General features: G+C 44.2%; 1 protein-coding gene across 4 annotated transcripts in view; it reads left to right on the top strand.

The window, feature by feature from the left end:
• The window catches only part of Nhsl1 (NHS like 1), a 230,054-nt gene that overhangs the window by 81,219 nt on the left and 125,356 nt on the right, over positions 1–23,479 (top strand). The window contains exon 1 of one of the 4 annotated variants that reach the window (XM_036168730.1): positions 16,417–17,284. The exons of 2 other annotated variants lie outside the window; for them this stretch is intronic. In XM_036168730.1, coding sequence (XP_036024623.1) covers positions 17,089–17,284 — 196 coding nt within the window. In that variant the 5' untranslated portion in view covers positions 16,417–17,088. Of the gene's footprint in view, positions 1–16,416; positions 17,285–23,479 lie in introns of those variants that run through there. One more of the 4 variants, XM_036168729.1, reaches the window with a different exon arrangement.

Here is a 23,479-nt window from a genome sequence, read left to right as displayed (position 1 = left end):
GATAAGACTAAATAGTTAAATATTGCTTCTTGGCTTATTTGAAAGTTTGCATAATTTTATCTCTCTATCCATTCACCTTAGGCCTAAAGTGTGGTATTATCTACGAGTGCTTTTTATCCTTGGAGATCTGGTACTAATAGTCCCTTACCTATTCCTTTGATTGATTATAGTTTGCAAATTCTCAAAAAGATGCCTCTGGGTAGGGATCGCCTCTCAGATTTTGTGTGGTTGGTGCCTCTCCCACAAGGTGGCGCTATTGCTGTGCTTCGGAGAGGCCTGCCAGAGCCGCCGCCGTCCGGGAACACAAAAGTTGACATCCAGGTCTGGCCCTGCCTAATTTAAATATTTGTCATGTCTGTCACTCCGTGTTATTCCAGCATGTTTCTAAAAGGGGAAAGGGAAACACCGAACTCTTTCTTCCCGAGTTAGCCGATGAATGTTTATTGTGAACTCACAAAGTTAAAATTTGCTTATCCCGGAATAAGGAGAGGAGGCTCCAAGAGACTGGATACTGAGAAACCAGGCACCCAGGGACTCCTCTGTGCCCGATTTCTGAGAAAGAACAGCCACTTGAGAGGATCAGGAGACAACAGGAGAGATGAGGCTCCGTCGGGGGTCCGGAGTTGTAGGATGGGTGTGATCGGGATTGAGGCTCGAAGTAGGGTTTGACAGGGTCGGTACCTGGAAACTGGAGCAACAGTGAACGCCCCGCCTGCTGCAGGAGGTGGAGGCAGAGACTGTACCGATGTCAGACAGATGCACACTTGAGGAAGGATGAGCGAGAGAGCTGAGTGGGAAGACTGTGAGCAGGAGGGATCAGGGAGAAGTGAAAATGGATAGAGATCATGAGATCGAAACCACCCAGTGGTGAGCAAATCCTTTCACACTTCGAGGAGGAGGAGGAGGTGGGACAGAAGAGAGGGAATTGGGCCCAGGGAGGTTTTAAGTAGGAGTGTGTCAGTGGAGAAACTGCCACGGGGTCATTTGGCTAAACCTGAAGCCTCTTGTGTGGGACTAGCGGGGGTGGGTGGTGGGTGGGGGTGGTGGTGTTAGTCCCTGCTGAACTTGGTCCTCACCCTGAGCCTGTCCTGGAAGGCAGCTTCCTGTCTGTGGCAGGTTATTGAATGTCCATATTCTGACCACACAGAGATTGTTGCATGCCCTGCAGACAGTGCATGAGCCAACTGCCCTCATGTGTGGGTGATAGGACCCCTGGGTACTCTCAGGTCCTTCTTCCAGAGGTTCTAAGCATCTGGAGTGGAGCCCAGGGGTCTGGATTTAAGCACTCCCTGGGTCCAGGCCCAATTGAGAAGTACTCTTTAAATGGAGTAATTCCTGGAATATTACTCTTTGGTGTGTGTGTGTGTGTGTGTGTGTGTGTGTGTGTGTGTGTGTGTGTGTGTGAGAGAGAGAGAGAGAGAGAGAGAGAGAGAGAGAGATTATACCAAAGAACAAAAAGATAACGTTCCTCATTCCCCAGGACCCCTTTACCTTGTGATTTTCTTTTCCCCTGAGGGAGGCAGGGTCTTCTACTGGCCTGGAACGTACCAGTAGCCTAAGCTAAGCTGGCTGGCTAGCGCACCTTGGGGATGGATCCTCCAGTCTCAAGCCCATACCACCCCTCCCCGTCTTTTTTGTCCAGCCCATTTTTGTTTTTAATTTTACATTGCTTTGTTTTTGATTTTATGTGTATGGGTATTTTGCCTGTATAAATGTCTATGCACCGTGTTGCACGCCTGGTGTCTGCAGAGGCCAGAAGAGGGTATCAGACCCCCCTGGAACTGATGTGATTGACAGCCGTGAGCCACCTTGTAGGTCAGGGATCCAAACCAGGGTTCTCTGGAAGGACAGCCTGTGCTCTTGACCACTGAGCCATCTTTCCAGCCTCTAGTCTGTCCTTTATCTTTTCATCCATGCTGTGTCCAAAGTGCAATAGAACTCTGCTGAATTTTATGCCTTGAGCTGTTGGATGGGTACTTGACTTCCTAATTTGTGAAGAACACACAGGTTTGAAGTGGAGGCCTTTTTTTTTTCTTTTCTTTTCTGATTCCAAACTCAGTCCTGGGCAGTGTTGAGTTAGAATAACCCTTCCTTGTCCCCCCCCCCCCACCCCCAGTTCTCTTTCACTGCAGGTGACCTTATTGTGGGTGACTAAAGGTCATCTACAGCAAGGCAAATCATGTTTTGAGGCATGCTCCCCATGGAAGGCAGGATTTCAAACAAGATTTTTCAGTAGACTGTAGATGAAGTAAGAAGACTGTTCTGTAGCGCCAACGGCTCTGAGTTGAACGTTTACACGCAATGATACAAACCTGACCATTAATTTTCTCTCCTTTAGAACTTTTTCCCCCTCCAGTCCAGGTGTTAAAACTTAGTAAGAACAACATGTTTTAAGGGATCGGGTTTCTGTGTTAATCTCAGAAGGAATGCTTTTTTTAAAAAAAAATTATTATGTATACAGTATTTTGCCTGCATGCATGTCTGTTCACCAGAAGAGGGCACCAGCTCTCATTATAGATGGTTGTGAGCCACCTTGTGATGGCTGGGAATTGAACTCTGGACTTCTGGAGGAGCGGCCAATGCTTTTAACCTCTGAGCCCCGTCTCTCCAGCTCCAAGGATACACACACACACACACACACACACACATGTCACGCCACCTGTCTGTTCTAGAGATACATGATTCTGCTGACTCAAGGGATGGTACGTGAGATCCAGGTTTCACGCTGTTGGAGAGGTGTGATCTTGGAACACAGTTCTATTTCCTTGTTATTACTGTTAGTTCTGTCTGTGCCAGGTGTGGGTCTCAAGATTGCCAGGGAGTGACAATCTCTAACGTCTAATGGAGCAGCTGCTTGGCACCAGGCCCTAGAAGAGTAAGCTAAAGATGGGAACATCTGTGTAACTCGTGACCTGACAGTGACTGTTTCCTCATCCATAGGAGAATGAGGGGATTATCTCAAGATCCTGTGGTCTCAAGCTTCTGTGACTGAAACATACTATGCAGTACATAGTTTTGTTTGCATGGTGACTGTTGGTCAGACCCAGGGACCTATTGACCTTGGTCAGGTGTCCAGGAAACTTCTTTAGAGGTGGAGTTCATGCTTTACATTGAACACTTTTTGTTTAAGTTTTTGTTTTATAGTACAGGGATGAAACTTGCAAAAGCTAGACAAGTCCACTACCACTGTATTCCATCGCCAGCCCCTGCATTTGATGCATCTGAGACATTTTTACATATTTGCTAAGGTTAGAAACATGGCAGGCATTTTCACTTTTTGTCTCTTGCATACAACCATTTGAAACCGACCTAGCATCCAGGTTAGCAGTTCAACTATGAACAAAAAGCAACCTCTTTAAAAAAAAAAAAAAAAAAAAAAACAGATTAATAGCAGCAGTGGTGCAAGCCTTTAATCCCAGCACTCAGGAGGCAGAGCCAAGTGGATCTCTGTGAGTTCGAGGCCAGCCTGGTCTACAGAGCGAGATCTAGGACAGGCACCAAAACTACACAGAGAAACCCTATCTCAAAAAACCAAAACAAAACAAGAACTCAATCAATCAATCAATCAAACAAACAAACAAAAAACCAGATTGACAGAAACGGGCATGAAAAGTATGCTCCAGACACAGCCCAGGAGGGGAAACACTTTGAAAACATAAGTGCAAAAACAAAAGCTCCCACACGCATGATCTACTGAACAACGCATGATCCTCCATCCAACATGGCTCCAGTGTTCCCCGTTGTTGAGAATGGAGGCAGGCACCAATACATTTCAGCCCAGGTCTGGCCCAGCTGTGTCTCTAGCCTTTGAGTGATGCCAGACTATCAGACATAGGGTCCGCTGCTGCCCTGGCACTCACAAATGGGCACCCATCCATCATCTTCTCTGCCCGTACCCCTCCCCCACCTTTAGTAGAGTCCTGGATGAACATTGGATTACACTATTGATTTCTTTCCTGCGAGGCTATCGCCTGGTTAAGACAATCTGACTCTGATCTCTTCCGAGCCTTCCATGTAATCTCATTTCGTAGAGGAAGTCTCATCTGGCTTTGGTCAAATAATAGACTTACGTATTAATTTTTAAGCGACACTTAGTTGGCTCTGGAGTAATGTCATTTTCTTAAGCGACATCTGGCCTGATCCGCGATGCATGCTGCGCTTGAAACAGAGTTTCGGTTCTGAACCAAAGATGTGGTTGGGATCATCAACTTTCTTCCTTTTGAACTTACACTTAACCAGGTGTGTTTTTCTTAGCAACTGTAGCCAATAATACTAGGTATCTTGTAGAGGAAGGGGACCGGAGGGACCGGTGCCTATTATTGACCCTATTAGTTATATTTGTTTGCTTTATGAGGCAGGCTGTCAATCAGGCTCTTGTGTAGCCCAGACTGGCCCTTCATTCACGCCTCTCTTCTTGCCCCGGCCTCCTAAGTTCCGAGCTCCCAGGGATGCCTATCTTCCTCTTTTTATTTATTTTTACTTTTTTTTTTTAAGCTAAGCTGGTATTCCTCAGTCTAGGTAGGGTAATATAGCAGCATCCCTTTGCAGTTTTATTACATTTTTTTGGAGGGGGAGGTAGTAATTTCTCTTAATTTGCCAGAATTTCACACTTTTCTGTAAACCGTTCATTGTTTCACATCATTTGGGGGAAGAAATATGTCTCCTAACAGCTACACAAGATGGCAAGCTTTGGAATTTAGAGTCTGTAGGCAGAACCCGGGTGCCCATAGAGACACCTTTCCTTAACAGGCCTCTAATGTCTGCCCGGATACCCACCCTTTACAGGCCTGATGTAATTGTATGCACTTGGCCTTAGCTGTCCTCTGTTTTGTCTACCGACCACATCTACTTAGAGTACTGTGGGACCCCCCTGCTGCCTGCTTCCCTTTGCTGCTGAAAATAACCTGCCATCAGTTGGGGGCACTGTGGTGCCCGCACGTTCCCGTTAGCTTTCATAAGGGCGGAGAGATGAAGCCCTTGATGTCCAGTGTACAGTGGTTCCAGAAGGGACAGGAGACCCACGTGGGTACAGTTGTGAGTCTCCATAGCTCTGTGTTCACTTAGGAGCTTTGGGAGACAGCACTGTCCTTGTTCCTGAGTCTCGGCGGGTGACAGCCTTGCTGGGCTAGTGAGGAAAATCACCAAGGGATTCTCTACTGTCACGCTTGCCTTAGCTCTGGCTTGCCAGTCTCAATACACTCCTACCTGCCGTGGGTGGAGAGGACTCGGCGTTTGCTTTGTACAAGTCCTTCGTCATCCTCCCTCCCCGCCCCAAGTTCCTTTTTGGATACACACATTCTTTTTGAGAGCATGTCCTGGAGCGGCACAATCCGGTAACAGATGCTCTCTTCATTTAGTGTCTCCATTTTTGACCGTGGGGAGCAAATGTCGCCAGAGTCTTAAGTGCTCTTTAGGTCTTTCTGTGTTCTGCACAGGAGGCAAGTTTACTACTTTCAGGCTCTGACACGTGTGGCTGCAAAAGGACCACTGAAGTAGTGATGGTCCGTTTGGATCCTCATTTCCGACACTTGGAGATTTTGAAACTGGTTGGGCACGTTGCCAGCGTATGTGACTACAAAAATGGTTCTGTGAAGAGGAAAACATCAAAACAAGAAAACATCAAAACCACAAGTTCCACGGCCAGGGAGCTCTTTCTATGTTCTTCATGTTATGTGTGTGTGCGGGAGGAACAGGGATCTCCCTTTACTTTCCCATGTTCTGTGGCTGAACTAATTGAGTTGATAGACCACCAATTATCAGCAGGAAAGTCATTGAGTTGTGCACAGACATTCTGTATAAAAGGAGAATCATACAAGTGTCAGATGATTGCAGCTTAGGTAACCTGAACTGCAGAAAGGAAGCATTTGGGATTTTGGAAGGGCGGTGGTACTCCTCATGGGAGGGGCCAGGATGAGCTCCTGGTGAGCATGGTGGTGGTGGTGAATAGATGCATTCTCTTAATAGGAAAGGCCGTTCGGAGCAGTGCTTGTCCTGGTACACATTCTGAAATGTAGATTTCCTTTCTAGATACAAACTGCTTTGACAAGGGGGCTGATTTTCAGAACTGCTCCCATGTCAGCTCAAGTATGCCGAAGAAGTATATTTTGGAATTGGCATGTTCTAGTCTACCACATTTATATTTTAGGATGGCGTGTCGCAATCCTCAGCATTTCCATTTGCCCATTTTGGAGTTTCTATGTGCCCAAATTTCCATTTTAATTGAAAGTTGTTAAATTAAAAGCAAATGCTTATAGACCAAGTGTGATTTTTATAGACATCACATGTGAGAGAAACAAACGTCATGCCTTTCAGCAAAGTTTGGGTATGTCCAACTGGGAAGTAGCCCTTTAGTTACCCAAATGAAGTAGTGGGGAGTGGATCAGGTGCATTGGTTCATAAGAAGAATCAAGACCGTGAGCCCTTTATTTGCAGAGTGGAACGTTTCAGGTATTGTTTAGAAAAATAACCTAACACGTATCTTGGTGGTATAAATTCTGTTTATGGACCACAAGCAAATGAGTCAATAGTACATCTCAGTAAACACACAGGTATGTAGAAAGAGCATGGAAAAAACATGTTCGTGAATGATAGACACCAAATTTGAAAAATCCTTTCCACAGCGTAGTAGGGAAAAGGCAGGATGCTTCTGTGTAGCATTTTATATTTTTTAAAAAGCTGAAGCAGGGGCTCGGCAAATAGCCCAGTTGGAATAGTACTTGCTATACAAGCTCGAGGACCAGAGTTTGGGCCCCAAAACTTAGCCCTAGTGCCGGAGACCAAGAAATGTGGATTTCTGGGACTCACTAGGCAGCCAACCTCATCCATTCAGCAAACTTCAGGCCAGTGAGTGGCCATTTCTTAGAAAACCGAGGTAGATAGCTCCTGAAGTGTAGAAGGAATGATTAGAAGTTCTTATTAATAAAATCAAACCCAAAGCCAGTTATTGGGGTGAATGCTGGAAGATCAGAGAAGCAGAACAGACCACGACTATCTCACTTTGCTAGTTCTTCAGCTGATCCTGTTTCCTCAGGCTGGAAGCTTCTGAGTCTTCATCCCAATGGCTCTCAGCTGAACTGTGAGTTCACAACCTGTGCATTTTCTGTGAACTTGTAAGTAATGACTTCAACTTTGCCTATTTACTTGAAATCGTGGTTTAACAGTTTAAAAGTCATGATTTTGAAACCTTATCAAGCTTGGACCCTATTGTAGAAGCCTGTTTAAATGTGAGTTTCCAGATTGTGCTAAATAAGATACAGATAGGTGGATTGTTTTTAGATACCCTCTTGACCATCTTCTTCCATAATCTCAAGTGATCTGTTACAGGTGTCTGGAATATAGCGTAACTTGTTCTGGCCACAAAGAAGTTTAAGTGTTGATGGGCAGAAAGCAGTTTTTGTTGTAACAAGTATTTTAACTAGATTACACCATGAAGACACAGTAACATGGGCAATTTAAACTGTCTCTGATTACTGTGGGGCTTCTCATGAACATGTTCGTGTTTGATTTTTTTTCCAGAAAATAATTTCAGTACTGGGCTTGAGTTGGTCATAGACGAACAAGGAAGTTCTGGATTTCTTCAATTCTCACTCTGTACTTCAAGGTGGTCTAAGGGTTGCCTTAGACCAGTGTGACTAGAAGATGTTGGTTGTTATAACTGACGCTCACTGGTTTCACGATTTTTCAGATTTTCTGAGGCTCATTTTATTTATTTATTTATCTATTTATTTATTCCCATTCATGGAGCTGGAGAAATGGTTCAGCGGTTAAAAATATTTGCTGCTTTTTACAAAGTACCCAGATTCAGTACCCAGCACACGCATAGCAGCTCACCTCTGACACCCTCCTCTGGTTCCCATAGGTACCAGATGCATGTATGATGCCTGCATATAAATACAGGCAAACACTCATACACATAAAATAAAAAATAAGTAAATCTTTACATTCTCATTGATTTTATATATATATATATATATATATATATATATATATATATATATATATATATATATGTATATATATACAGTTGTTTCCAGAAGGAAAAATGCTTTGGGGGGCTATAGGAAATTTAATCTGAAATAATAAAAGATTTCCTACAAGGGCCTGGAAAAATAGCCCATTGGATAAGAGTTGCTCTTCCAGAGGAGCCAGGTTCAATTCTCAGCTTCCATGTGGCTCCCCAAACATCTGTAACCGAGTCCTAGTGCCTCTGAGGGCACCAAGCATGTGTCTGGTGCACAGATATACACGCAGACAAAACATCAATACCCTTAAAATAAATAAATACATTTTTAAAAGATACCGACTGCATTGCATCTATATAGTCTCAGTTTGTAAACTACTATTCAAATTAGAAGCATGTTGACTAAAAATGTAGGGTTTTAAAATCATGTCCTGATAGACCTCACAAATACTAAAGCAGGCATTATTGGCTGAAAATTGAATTTTTAGTAGAATCTCAAACTGAAAACTCCCTGTTTTTAAGGTACTGTTTTTCCCTTTATTATTCATGGTGTTTATATGTAACAGAAGCGAAAAGACCCAGAAAGTGAGTGCTTACGGTCACTGTGTAAGTCACCAGCTCAGTGTCCAGTGTTCAGATCATTAGCACATGCACTTTTGACTTCGTTGTTTTGTTTTTGAGACAGAGTTTCTCTGTATAACAGTCTTACCTGTCCTGGAACTCACTCTGTAGACCAGGATGGCCTCGAACTCACTGCCTCCTGAGTGCTGGGGTACTTTTGATTCTTTTTTTATTATTGTTTTGATTCTTAATAAATTTTTTGTGTGTTTGTCAAAAAGTTTATGAATTGAAATAAAAACGGAAAAGTCCAGCTCTAGAGAACCTCTTATGAGGTTACACTTGCCCAAAATTTTTGCACTTTACAATTATCCTGAAGTAGATTGTTGAAAAGAAATTAGAAAAATTTGGAATTCGTAAGAATGAAAAAACAAACAAACAAACCCAAACCCAAACCAGATTTCTTTGCATAGAGATGGGTGAAGACACTACAGGTTGTAGACTCCCCTCCCCTGCATTGCCTTGTATTGCCTTCTGATGTAGCTGTAGGAATTCCCCTCACACTTAGCTTAAAACAGAGGTGTACTCTCTGCTAGTCCTGGAGGTCTGAGGTCTGTGCTTTCTATATGGCCTCCAGCAAGCTCCAGCTCCCTGGATCTCCAGCAGCCAGAGTGGAATCCCTCCATTCCAGTCTCCATGCCCACCCGCCTTTTCCTCTTCAGTCCTGATCTCCCTCTCTTCCATGGAAAGGATGCATGAGACTTCATTAAGCACTGATCCAAGAGAACCCACAATAGCCACATCTCAAGATTTTTTTTTAATTAAAGATTTATTTGTTTAATTTATTTCATACGTATGTATGTGTGCCTGAGTGTATATATGTGTAGCATTGTGTGCAGGTGCCTGCAGAGGCCAGAGGAAGGGCTTAGATCCTCTGGAACTAGAGTTAACATAATCTAGTCACAGATGTATGCCCTCTTCCCATATAAGGTTATGCAGGCATTGCCCTCCTACCTATACTACAAAAAAACCTGAGCTACGGTACTATTGGTTTTTTGTTTTGTTTTGTTTTATTTTGCTTTTCAAGACAGGGTTTCTCTGTGTAGCTTTGGAGCCTTTCCTGGAACTCACTCTGTAGCCCAGGCTGGCCTCGAACTCACAGAGTTTGCCTCCTGAGTGCTGGGATTAAAGGCGTGTGCCACCACCGCCCGGCGGTACTATTGTTTATGTACTACCACGTCATTTTGTGTGCTAAAGTAAATGCTGGCCAGATTCAGTGGTGTGACAGCCAGTGCTTAGATTTTCAGGGTTTTAGCAGCTGGCTGTAAATTATTGCCAACTTGAAACTAACCTTGGTAGGAGTCCTTCCACCGTGGAAACTGGCAAATACTGCCAACCAAGGCGTCCTCCATGCCTCAGCTCCCACACCAGAGAGCTGCTGTGTTACCAGAACAGCAACATAGATCAAATTTCTCCGGCCTCAAGAATCTCAGCCTGGAGTAGTTCTCATCCCAATCGCTAAACTCCTCAAGATTCAAGGCCCTGCTTCTCTTCCCACCCCCTTTTGCTGTTTTGTTACAAGTGACTGAATATTTCTGTCCTACAATAAACATTCGTTTCCTCCCAAGCTAGCACCTATCTTTTGTATTTTACAGCCTGGCTCATTTGCTAGGAGGGGATCAATACATATTTTGATTCCTTTTTCTGGGCTCTTTTCCACCCCTGGAGAGAACTCACACATTGATACCAACTGCAGCCTTGGCAAATGTATTCCCCCTCTGACCCCCCATACACATAGATATTTGTATTTATTTACCTATATTTACTTATTTGGAGGCAAACTTGAATTCAGGTTCTTTTTTGTGTGCTTTGAGACAAGGTCTCACTGTGTAGCTCAGGCTGGCTTCATGTTCAAGGTCCTTCATCTATAGAGCGCTGAGATAGCCCAAGTGCGTCATTACACCTGACAAGAATTGGGGTTCTGAGTGATGCCGATCAAAAGCATTTTAAGCACTTTGTACACATTTCTGTTAACTGACATTGTTAGAAGGTTCATGTAGCTCGCTAGAATCACTGCTGGCATTGTTGAGATGAGCATGTGTTTCTAACTTGGAGGGGAAATGTAGTGAAAGCTGGTAGAATTGAAAACCAGCCTGTGAGGGGGAAAAAAACCAGCTGGACACAGTGTGCTGTGTAAGCCAAGGTGAATATAGTTAGAAAGCTAGAATAAAATAGAATGCATGCTTTGGGAGGTCCCTTGGGTTGACTGAAAACTTGTTGTGGTCATAAGCATCTACTAGGAAAAAAAACCTCAAACCCAAATATCTTTCCACTGCATCTGACTAGTTAAGTTCACCTGACAGGGCCCCTCAGAGCTCCCCACCCCCATCTCTCTGGAGAGCCAAGGAGAGTGTGAGGCTGCTTTTGGTTTAACGTTCACTGCCAAAATTACTGGGCTAGGTCACTGAGATTATGGAGTTTCGGGAGATGAGAGCCAGTATTCATGTCTGAACTAAAATAAGACGGGCATGGAGTCTTTTTTCAAAACGAAGCAATATAACTGTGTGAGCAATGAGATTCTATTATTCACTCTTTAACTCAGATTATGTTTCTATTATCAGCTTAAATTTTGATTTTGGGGATTGGTGATAAAAGACTGATCACCTTGAAGGTCTAATTATGTCCTTATCTTGAAACATGAGCTGAAAAGAAAAATTGTACATGGAAATGATGGCTCCGTTGTTCAGCCCTTCACAAGGAATCCCTGTCCTTGGGGACAGGTTGGCTCCAAGGTGAACTGTTCATTGCTATCATCTAGCTGCTTTTTGGAGTTCAGACTTGCAGGCCCGTCCTGAGATCTGAATCAGACTGTAAGTTTAATAAGATCCCCTGTGATTTATGTGTTTAATAAGCCTTATAAAAAGCTGATTGAGTAGGAGGAAACATTAATAACCACGGCAGTCACCGCAGAGACCACTGGAAAGGTGGCAAGAGCAGCCAAGTCAAGATTTTCAAAGAGTGTTTGGAGTTGCCTTTTAGAGTTTTACCCTTGTTCGTCTGGTATCTGAAAAATCGCAATGTTGATGCTCATTTTTAGGGAATTTTCTCACCTGAACCCTTTAGATGGGAGCTAAACTGGGTACACAGGCTTTGCCTTTTGGGCTGTTGACTGCCTTACAATCTCTGATGGTTTCTGTGCTCTGGCACCAGCAGTCTATGTAGCATTGCTGGTGATATTTCTTGCAGTATGCTTTCATCTCGGGGGACCCAGGGTACTGATGCTGCCATATTGCTCCTGTATCAAGTGATCCCACAGGGGCAGGGCTAAGGCCCAGGGTGTCAGATCTTCATGGAGGCCTTTTCCGACTCACAGATGTGGAACGGTAGACAGATGTGTGCATTTAGTCTCGTCATGTGAGGAGAACAACATTACTCATTCATGGAAAGGGGCAAATGGCTTCTAAAGCTAGACCTTTTAGCCCAAGTTGGCACAGAAGTCATGATCTTCCTGCCTCAATCCCCAGAGCATCAGGGTTACAAATGTACAGGCCCATGCCAGGCACTTTGCATTTTTATTTTAAGATAGGGTTTCTCATAACCAAGGCTAGTCTCAAGCTCCCTCCACAGCCAGGGATGACCTTGGTCTTCTGATCCTCCTTGCCTGTGTCTTCCAAGTGTTGGGGTTACAGGCATGTACCACGCCTTCCCCACTCCCTGAGCTAATATTTCTTCCTTTTGAACGTGGATGCAGTGGTAGATGAGTGTGAAAAAAGGGAGGAGAATTTAATGTACTAAGGAGAATTTGGTCGTGGTTGTGGGAATAACATGACGTTGCTTTTGTGGGGTTTTTGTTGTTGTTGTTCTTGTTGTTTTGTTTTGTTTCTTAGATACAAATAACTGCCCATCCCAGATCTTGGGAGGTACAGACAGGAGGGTCAGAAGTTCAAGGTCAATCTTGGCTTCAGATAGGGAGTTTGAGCCCAACCTGAACTCCTTGAAACCCTGCCTCAACCAAACAAACACCAAACTAACCAAGCAAAAAAAGCGAACACCAACCCCCCCCCCAAATCAGACTAGCAGTCAGCTATCCCACACCATTTAGTTTTGTTTGTGGAGATAGACTTTTAATTATTAGTGTGTACAAATGACATAGGAAGATTTCCACTTAACTCTGCCCTTAAATTATTCATGAGCAGTGACAGTTGGGACCTTGGGACTGTACCCTGTCCCAGAAGTGAAAGGTCCCTGAGGGTTGTCTGGGAGATTTGGGTGGTAATGTGATAAGGGCCCCATTACACTGCTCTCCCCCTCCCCCAGTTCAAGCTGCCAATCGCTGCGTGTGTCTCCTGCCCCCCCTTTATCTATGTACAGAAGCCTTCAGTTTGGCTACCCATTACCCCCCAGAGTGACCCGGCCGCAGCGCTGTTCTCTACCGCCTGCCCCCCTTCTTGCTTCAACAGAGCAGCTGAGGTCGATATGGAAATTAGAAGTCACTGCGCCCATTTGAGGGTATAGAGGCCAAAAGAACTCATGGCACTTGAAATGAATTCCTGCTCTTGGCTGACATTTTATACAGATGGCAAGTAGAGTAATCTCATGCCTGATTGGTGGAGGGGTTTGTTCCCTGGTCTGTTCTGTCGTGTTTTAACAGTTTTTATTAGATGAAAAATTTTGACTTGACTATTCTCGGGTTTTAAGGATGCTGGCACAGAGCAAAAAACTTCTAAATGTATCCACTCTTCTCCATTGACTTAGGTAGAAATCAATCTCTTTGAATTCATGGGCATTGACTCAGGAAGATGGTTCTAGAACTTTCCCTAATGACATATGTCGGTGCAGTTTTTATAGATAACTTTTATTTAGTTTATTATTTACATTAATTCTGAAATAATACATTTTCTTCTAATATTGTTAGTAGTGAGGCAAGTGACCCACAAGGGCCAAAGCTTCCTATAAAAGAGGCAGTCAGCCATCAGCCTGATACAGATTCTTCCTGGCATCCAGCCGTTCCGACTCTTGGGCTGCAGTCACACATGTAAAGGGACCAGGGTGCTAGTGGGAGGCAGCTGTGACAAAGCCCTTGCTTTAAAGCGATACATTTCATTCTGCGAGGCCCTGCAGACTCCTGCTAAACATATCATTTCAGCAGGCTCCCTTATCTGCTCTCCCAGGGCCTGAAGCAGAGCCACGGCACAGTGGCAAGAGGGAACGATGTTGGTACACAGGATGACAGCAGAAGCTTCAGGAAGACAGCCTGACGGTGGGAGGGGACCTGGGGAAACCCAGCACAGCCAGGAGCCGGATCAGATCTCTTCAGCGGGTCTGTTGAAGAAGTCTGAGAAGCTTGTGTTCTCTTAGTTTTTCATGGGGGCAAAGTGGTTCAATTTTTGTCATTTTTGAAGATTCAAACTGAAGTTATTTGAGAAAACCAATGATTTCCTAAAGCCCAGGCTTCCCCTCAAGAGCAATATTATGAAGAACACAGTACTTCTTGGGAGGTGTGAGGCACACAGGCTCCACAGCCCTGGCTGAGAGTCCACTGATGAAGGTGTGTGGTATCTGTAGCTGCTCAGTGAATGTAGTTTGTATGGATGTAGTAGCTTCTGAGGCAGCCCACTTAGGCGCTTCTGGAACTCACATGGCGCATGAATAAAGCTAACGTGTCCTCCAGGACTGACTAGAACTGTTGTATTCACTGTTGGCCAATAGCGAGTTTGACCCAATTGTGAAATTACTTAATGTATGTGACTTTCTTTGTATTAGCAAATATGCAATCATTGAGGCCAGTGGTTCTCAACCTTCCTATTGCTGTGGCCCTTTAATAAAGTCCCTCACGTGTGGTGACCCTCTCCCCAACTATAAAATTATTTTGTGGGTACTTCATAACTGTAATTTAGCTAATGTTATGAACCATAATGTATATATCTGATATGCAACCCCAAGGGAGTTGCGACCTATGGATTGAGAATTACCGAGCTAGGCCACAGACTAGAGAGTACATGGAGGATTTGTTAATTCTGTTTTGGAGGTTTGTAGGGACAGTTTCCCTACATCCCGTTTCTTAGTTTGCCTACATCTAGGGTAAAATAAATTTTTTTCAAATAACTTCAGCCGGACTGTATAGCTATAAATGACTTTAAGGGAGAGTCTTGAGTCTTGGCTCTAAATAGGCCAATTATTCTTGGTGGCTTGAAGTGAGTTTTCTTCTTGCCCCTCCATTAGGTTCTTGATAGATGTGTGCAAGGCTGGGGCTATGTGAGGCGCACACACTGAGTACTGGCTTGGGTGCACCGAGACTGTGCACATACTCCAAGAGGCCTGTGGAAGAGAATTCATCTGCACTTCTGGTACAGGAAACAGCAGGGGGTTTATTACGAAGCTTAGCTATCCTTAAATTACAAATGCAGCTATAAGCCAGACGGTGGTGGCACATGCCTTTAATCCCAGCACTCAGGAGGCAGAGGCAGGCGGATCTCTGGGAGTTCAAGGCCAGCTTGGTCTACAGAGTGAGATTCAGGACAGGCGCCAAAACTATACAGAGAAACCCTGTGAAAAATAAAAAAACAAAACAAAACAAAAAATTACAAATGCAGCTATAAGATGTGGACAACACATTGGAGATAATTGTGCTCAGTGTTTGGGATCCATGGATTCTTAAAGGGCAGGAATATGTATTGGGGAATGGTCCCAAGAAGTTCTAAATAGCATGGAGGACTTGCACATTTTTCTATGGTGCTTTTAAAAATTCCTTATTTTATATTTTTAATTATTTTTGTTTTCTGGAGAAAGGACATCATGTAGCCAGGCTGGCTGGTATATATATATATATATATATATATATATATATATATATATATATATATATATATATATATATATATATATATATATATATATATGCTCAAAGAACCTCCTTCATAGTCTCCGTGAGTTGGAATAGACACGTGACATAAAGTTTGCTTTTATAACTTTTTGTTTTTCCAGACAGAGTTTCCCTTTGTATTCCTGGCTGTTTTGGAACTTACTCAGTAGACCAGGCTGGCCTTGAACTCAAGAGATCCTTCTGCTTCTGCCTGGGTGCTGGGATCAAAGGTGTGCACCGTTTCCGCCGCCACCCAGCTGCTTTTAGAACTTTTAGTCAGTTTATTTTCCAGCAAACTTGTTAGTGTTGATAATGACTAATTCTCTGTTGTTGTCTGCCTTACCTCACTCTGTCGCTCAGAGGCGGGGGAATGCTGACCTTTAGGACCAAGCCATCAATCACACTGACCCAGGGGAGGTGCTACACACAGGCCAATGCAATTCAAGGTAGTGTCCAGGTGCTTTGCTTTATAGCTCGCAGTTGATTGCCTAAGCATTGTTTTCAAATAGGATTCTCTCTGATAGGGTGGCAATTGGAAGGCAGAGAAGGATTACCTGGGGTCAGGCTGAATGGGGTGTGCTGGAACCCACATTCTGCCTAAGGGTTAGTGGCCGGAGGGGAGGCAGGAACAGGTGCAAGCCTGGCTGCATTTCAGCGTAGCTGAAAGCAGGAAGTGAAGTGATACCTTACCTTATCCCTGATAATGGCATTCGTTCCTTAACCCCTCTGGGAAGGCGGGGACTCGAAGAAGCCGCGTTAAAAGCACTTGTCGTGATCACACTTTTTCCGACAAGTGGGTCCAGTAATTGGCCATCAGAATCATTTTGCGATTCGCAGACGTCTACATTCGACACAGGCTTGCATTCATCCCCATTGCTTTGCAGGAGTTCAGAAGTTTGAGCCACCACTGAAGTGTGGTCTGTGGAGGGGCGGGGCTCTCTGTCTCCAATGAGGTGCCTTCAGTGTCGGGCAAGCCTATCATCTTCGGCAGGAGTGCTCACTCAGTAATCCAAGCCATAGCCACGCAGCCTGTTTTATTGTTTGTGCAGTCCTGCGGCTAAGAGCGCTTCCCAGATGGGAAGGAGAGCAAGTGAGTGGGCGGTTTATGATTCTGCCCTGCGCCGGGACGACAGAGCCGAACCCTTTGATTTCTCCCAAGTAACCTGTGTGGGTGAACTTTAAACTGGGGGCCTGCTTGACTCTGGATCTTTTTCTGCCGGCTGGGGAGTTAGCTCCTCCACCAGAAGCTGGCTTTCTGCCTTCAGAAGGAAGGATGCCCCGGAGAGGCGTAGGATTACGTTTAGGGATGCTAGCCATACAGCCAAGAGTCGGGGTACCTTGGCTCTTCTTTGCAAAGTCTTGGCAAGTGTGCCTGAAATGACCACGCCGTTTCTTTTCTTTTCTTTCTTTTTTTCTTTTTTAAAGCTTGTACTTCTATTTATTTTTATTTTTTTTGCCCGTGGACCGCCCTCCAGAAATTGGTGCCTCAATGTGGCTAGAGTAGACCCTTTTTGAAAATATATCTTTAATCCTTCCTTTTCCTTTTAATCGGGCACACAGAAGCACAATGCCTGCCCGACTCCCAGCATCGTCTGGATAAGTGGAAAAGGGGGCAGGCTCCTTTTAAGGACTCCGGCCAATTCTAAAAAGCCAGCTTTTTGTTTGTTGGGCCGCCTTTTGTCTCTAGAGGATTTTGATGTGAAAGAAGATGAAAAAGGAAGGCGCCTCAGGTTCCTTCAGACTCAAGGCAAACCCAGGCTCCCTCTCACGTGCCGTGAGTTGGATAAATTTCTCTTCCCTGTCCAGGCAGACAAAGAGGCTGTTTCGCAGTGATGGAGAGCTGTCCGTGTGTGGGCAGCAGGTGGAAGCAGATGATGAGAACTGGATATACAGAAGCAGAAAAGGTGACTTGGTTTTTGTTGTTGTTTTTAATTGAAACATCTTTAAAAAAATTTGTTCTATAGAATTCTTTGTTCCTATCAATGATTTCTTGTCATGCTCCCCCGACCCCGCTCCTGGAGGTTTTTTTTTTTTGTGTGTGTGTGTGTTGGAATTCAGCACTGTTCATTTGTTTACTTGTCCAAAAATAAAAAGTCCCCCAACAAGGTCCAGCTTGTGACTGTAGCCTTCTGAGAAGGTGAAATAGCTGTTGTTTGCTGTGGGTGCTCCCCGCTTCTTCCCTGAGCCATGCTGTCCTGTGACTCGGTAAAGTCAACTGGGAAGGCATCACCACAGATGAGATCTTCTAGCCTGACAGTCCTGGGCGAGTCACGAGCTGTGTTCTGCAACTGCTTTGAGAAAACTTGCTGGTTTGTGGATGGTCTTTTTGCAGCTTTCTTCTGAGAGGATGAATGAAATCTGTGAGTGTGAATGCTTGAATTAGACAGGTGCTGAGTGTGACCTGCAGGGAAATGGACACACAAGGGGTTTACCTTGGCCAAAAAGAGTTTTGGATTTCTGTCAAGTTCCTTTTCAGACCAATGTTGGTGTCTGTTCTCAGGACTGGCATGTTAGACCCCCACCCTCACCCCCCTAAAGGTAAGGAAAACTCAGTCCTGCTGGAGGACAGGGGGGCATTCTGGTATTTCATAACACTTCCTATTTTCTGTATAGAATTTCTGACATCTGCCTATTAGGATGTGGGCAGTAGGGACTGAATTGTTTATCTCTTTGATGGTCTGTCTCTACACTGGGTGTTGTCCAAAGTCCAGCAGGGAAGCACTCCTGTGTGTTACAAAGGAGCCTAGTCCAGACATTGCTGGGACTGTGTGACATGTTTACTGCCTTCTTTCTCTGCCAAGAGAAACCTCTCAGGGACCCATTCTTCCCCGTCTTCTGGGAATCCCAACTGCAGACATGTGAGCCAACGAACCTGTGTGCTTCTGGGTACATGATCATTCTGTGCACTCTGAGAATTAAAGACAGCTCTTTTATAGGGACAGTGGGTGTTAACCTGCTTGTGCTTGTCTGTTGAACTGTGGCAGAGGAGGGACTGGTTACTATTCTTTGAAGATGTCAGTTTAGTGCATCAAGGAGGTGGTCATCAGTGATTCACCCATGCGGAGCTTTAAAACCTGAGTTTTGAGTTCACACTCTGTAATTGGCCAGTATCGGAATAGGCGTTTGCTTGCTGCCTGGAACTGTGTAGTTTAAATCTGTGAGCTACTTTTCTAAATCAGGAATAAGCTTTGGTTTTGGTAAGTGGCTGGTCCGTAATGTTTGGAACCAAACATGTTTGTAGGGTGGACACCATGGTGCTGTGGTTGCAAGGGAAGGAGCTTTTAACCCCTTTGGCCATTGCCAGAAGTTGCTTCTCAGGACTTATTTTGTGCCTGGCCAACCACTGTCATGTTTCCGATGAAGGCTGTGTACATGTAAGCATGTGGCTTTAGTACTGCTACTGTCCGGGGTTCATCTGAATGAACATTAAAGGGGGGGAGACCGAATTTGTATGCGTTAGGTTTATTTGGAAAGTGAAGCGAATACTGTGCACTCGAGTTGTAGAGAATAAAGAAGTCATTGTGAAGAGCAGGGACAAGTTCTGAAGGAAGAGAGGACTTGTTTATTTCCAATACAACACGCTGTGCCTTTTATCCCTCATGTAATAGAGGGCACTGTAGTCTCCTGTATATAAGTGGGGGAAGAGGGGCTACTACAGCATATACATTTATAGGTTCTTAGAAATAATTGGCCCAGAATAAATATTGTCATTTTGACATATGGAGTTCGGGGAAGTCTGTGAAAAGCTGGCTGTGCATTACAAATCCTAGCATTACAGTCTGTTTCCATATTTAGCTTATGAAAGAAAATTGGCCCTCTTCCTTGACATACTGTCTCAGGGGCATGTACTAACAGTTGGTCTTTATCCCTCCTAACTCTTTCCTTTGGAGAAATGTAGAAGTGACATTTGTTTACACTAGTAGATCAAAAGAGGAACCATCTTTAAGGAAAACCATGCAAGGTTCTGAGTTTTGTTCTCATGAGCATCAAGGAAGCTGAATCTGTAGCAGGGGTTACCAGTCACCTCAGAGGATGCCCAGTGGCCATATTAAGATTGGGTTACAAATTTAAAAAAGTACCTAAGTCCTACTGGCATGATGGGAATATGAGGTGTCTTCTATATCCAACTCCTAGAACATGAACAAGTCTTTTGGTTCGTACATGCTTTTGAAAAACTTCTGTCTTCCCCTCCCTGCTACCTTCAGCCCTGACAGATGGGGTGGGCAGTGGTAACCTGGAAAGTCAACCTTCCTTGCACCCTATGGGGTGTGGGGAGGCTGGTTCTGCAGCTGTCTCCCAGCTGTTTCAAGCCAGACTGTTGTTCCTGCCTTCTGTCGTCGCCAGGTAACGCCCTATAGCACAGCCAGCCGGCTGGACCCTTGGTGAATCCTAAGTTGTATTAACATGTCCATTCACTTTGCAAAGCAGAAGGCCTTTTCAGGGCTAATCTTTAGGCTGAAGAGTAACAGTTACAATGTAAGTTTATACGTGGTTACATTTTCGAGAGGAGTTTGTTCGTTTCTCTGTTTGTTTGTTTGTTTATTGGGACAGCGTCTCTCTACAGAGCCTTGGCTATCCCAGAACTCATAATGTAGACCAGGGTGGCCTCAAACTCACAGAAATCTGCCTGCCTCTGCCTCCTGAGTGCTGGGATTAAAGATGTGGGCCACCATGCCTGGCTTTACATTGTTACTTTTGAAGATGTCTATCAGTGCCTTAGCCTTTGCCTTTGTTACTGCAGATTCCTTTTGTAAATTAGAAGTGACCAATAGGCATCTTTCTACCACGTGACTTTCCCCCGTGTCTCGAAAGTTGCCTGAAGCAGGGCTGAAGAAAGAGCTCAGAGGTTAAGAGTCCCCTACTGCTCTTGCAAAGGACCTGAATTCCATTCCCATGACCCAGGTCAGGTGGCTTACAGCTGCCTGTCACTACAGCTCTAGGGGATCTGACACTTAGAGGCCATCTGCGCTCATATGCACATCTCTCCTTCTCCTATATACACGGAATTGAAAGAAAAAGAGAAGCTACCAGAAGTTTCATATAAATAGATAGGTTCAAAGCCATCACCAGGAAGCGCTCAGACTTATTTTGTCACAGTTCATGATGAGTTTGAAAACTCTCTTGTACTGACATTTGTGCTCCGGGAGGTGAGAGTGAGTGCTCAACGCAGTGATCAGTTCTTCTGTTCTCGCTGTGATGTGACCCGCTTTAGCACACCACGCTTCCACTTCATCAACTGTAAAAACCAGAACGTGAAAGTGTGAGCGTCACTGAGTCTGGATGTGCAGGAGAAAGCGGGGAGTGTGGTGGACAGGGGTCTTCCGTGTGGCTTCCGGAGAAGGAAGGCTCATAGGAGGAACCTTGCTTACTGAGTTCTGGGCAGAGGCCGTGAAGATGCTCAGAGTCTGCAGTCTTGGAGTTTACACTTCTGTGGAAAAGCACAGGAAGTGCCTGAGAGGCAGTTAGAAAAACCAACCGTGGAAATGTACAACATGAAGCCTTAGAGAAGGGATTTTGTCTGAAACCTTTTTATGTTTTCTGACTGTTAGCATGGAATTAAGCAGTGTTTATTAGGTGATTCTTCACCAGTATCACTGAAGGTTCTCAGGGAAAAAACGAATGACCCATGCCTAGTCTGTGCTTCCCCTTTCCTGCTCACTGAAATAAAATAAAAAGAGGTAGGGTAACAATGGGGTTGTCTTCTCATGACGAGGAGCACATTTTCTTTCTGGGTAGAGGCGTGATTGATGATCCTGGAATTGACAGGTCCACCGATAGAGAGAGTAACCCTCGTTTTAAATAACATTTTTATTCTTTCCCTGTCGATTTTATCATCATCTCAGCTTACTAACATTACCAAATCTGACTTGTCTATATCCCAGTGTAACTTCATGGGGCTAGAGATAGAGCTCCTTGCAGACTATACCCCAGGAGTGAAGCCCTGGATTCAATCCTTGGCACCTCCTGCCCTATCCCCCCCAAAACCGGAGGGCAGCCTTTGTAGGCCTCAGGGGTAATGAACTATTTGTACCCTACATAATCACTTCTTGAGTGTAGGAGCTGTGTGTTATTTCATCCCAGTTTCCCTCCTCAGAAGAGAGTTGCAGAGAACAGACACACTGTCCATGATGGATTAGTAATGACCAGATATTATAATGGAGAAAAATGGTTTGCCAAGACCCAGTGCAGCTAGTTCAAGTTCTGTTTTCATAATGATAACTGGGTTCTTTTTTTTTTTTTTTTTTAAATACGAAAACACCTTTAAAATGATGAGACTTGAGGACAGCGCTGACATTAAGGCAGCTTAAAAGGCACTGGTAAATATTGTTAAAGGAACATTGCAAATTCGTGCTTCAAACTAAACAAGCTTTATTTATTCTGAGGGTCACTCTGTTGATCAGGAAAGTGGTTAAATGGATTTTTATCTTAACAAAAGCACCAAGACAAATGTTCTCAGTGTCTGATGGCTTCTTTTCCTTCTGAAATTCCTACTGAAATTGGCATTCTGTGAAAGAGACAGAGACACTTACTATTTTCTTGGGTCCACCAAGACCTGTTAGTGACCTTTGATTGTTCCTTTTTACCCCGAGGTTGGCCACCTCTGTTGTCTCACTACCTTGTTTTATAGGGAAAAAGAAGACCTTTTTTTCGTAATTGAATTGTGGAGGTCTTATTGAAATGATGTTTGGTCTAATATCCTCCCTTTATTGACTTTAAAAGGTTTGTGGGCTTGTTTGAGAATTAGACGCTTCCTCAGGTGACTAGAAGCGTGTTAGTAGAAAGGGGCTTTTCACCAGGGCTTCAGTTGGAAGTGAGTCATTTTTGCTTTTTTTCTGTTGTTGAAATGTCTTTACTAAATGATGAAAGGTTTTTGAAACTGCTTGCTTTCTTTCTTTCTTTCTTTCTTTCTTTCTTTCTTTCTTTCTTTCTTTCTTTCTCTCTCTCTCTTTATTCATTCACTCATTCATCCACCCCACCCATCTATCTATCCACCCCCCATCCATCCATTTGAGACAGATTCCTACTAGTTAGCCCAGGCTGACCTAGAACTTACTATGTGAACCAGACTGGCCTTGATTCACTGGTTTCTGAAGTGCTGGGATTAAAGGTGTATCCAATTCTAAAACCCAGCTTTAGAAGGTTTTTTTTTTAAAAAAAACATATAGTTGTAAAATAATTTTGAGAAATCCTATATATGTTCAAGTATTCAATATTGTTTCTTATTGTTATAGAATACACTGCATTTCTATGTAATTTTAAGGATTTTCTTTGACTATAACATTTTCCATCAAATTAAAGGGCTTTTGTTTGTTTTCTTCTTTTCTTTTTTGAGACAGGGTCTTACTATGTAGCTCTGGCTGTCCTAGAAGTCATTGTGTAGACTGATCTGGAACTCACAGAGATCCTCCTGTCTCTGCCTCCCAAGTGCTGGGATTAAAGATAAAGGTGTACACCGCCATGCCTGGTGAGTGATTTTATTTTTTTTTAATGACTATATTTCCTATCAAATCCTTCAACTCATTCTAGTCTTCCTACATTTACCTCCTCAGGGTTTACTGTGCTTGCAGTCACCTGCTGGTCCCTATCTAGTGTGTCTTCAGCTCTGTCCTGGGCATCTCTCCTCACCTGCTCTTTGTACTCTCCTTCCATTTTGATTCATCCTGGAGTCCACACTGCTTCCAGGGTGACTTTTCTAAGATGCATATTTACTCAGCTCAGTCTTTGGGGTTCACCACTGTCTACAGAAAGAGGTTCTATCACTTAACATTGCATGGAACCCCTGTGCTCTGACCTGTCTGCTCCCTAATCCTTACTCCAGGAGTTGTATGGCATTCCTTCCTCTTCCTATTTAACCTTCCAAACTCACTGTAAAACGCTGGGTAGTCTTCCCTCATCCCCTCCAGGCAAAGCTGATTACTCCCATCTCTGTCATTTCTCTGCCTTCCTCATCCCCTGTAATTGCCGTTATCATACAGTGGGGTATACTTACTTGTCTGAGTCTTGAACTTCACAGCCAAGTCTTTTAGGACAGAAATTTGCCCCCGCCCCCAAGGCTTAGTAAACTGTGGCTGAATGTGTGTGTGGGTGGGGAGGGAACA

Source organism: Onychomys torridus, chromosome 19 (genome assembly GCF_903995425.1).
Source record: "Onychomys torridus chromosome 19, mOncTor1.1, whole genome shotgun sequence".
NCBI classification, from domain to species: Eukaryota; Metazoa; Chordata; class Mammalia; order Rodentia; family Cricetidae; genus Onychomys; species Onychomys torridus.
The sequence above is the reverse complement of the archived record's forward strand: the minus strand, read 5'-3'. Positions and strand labels throughout refer to the sequence as shown.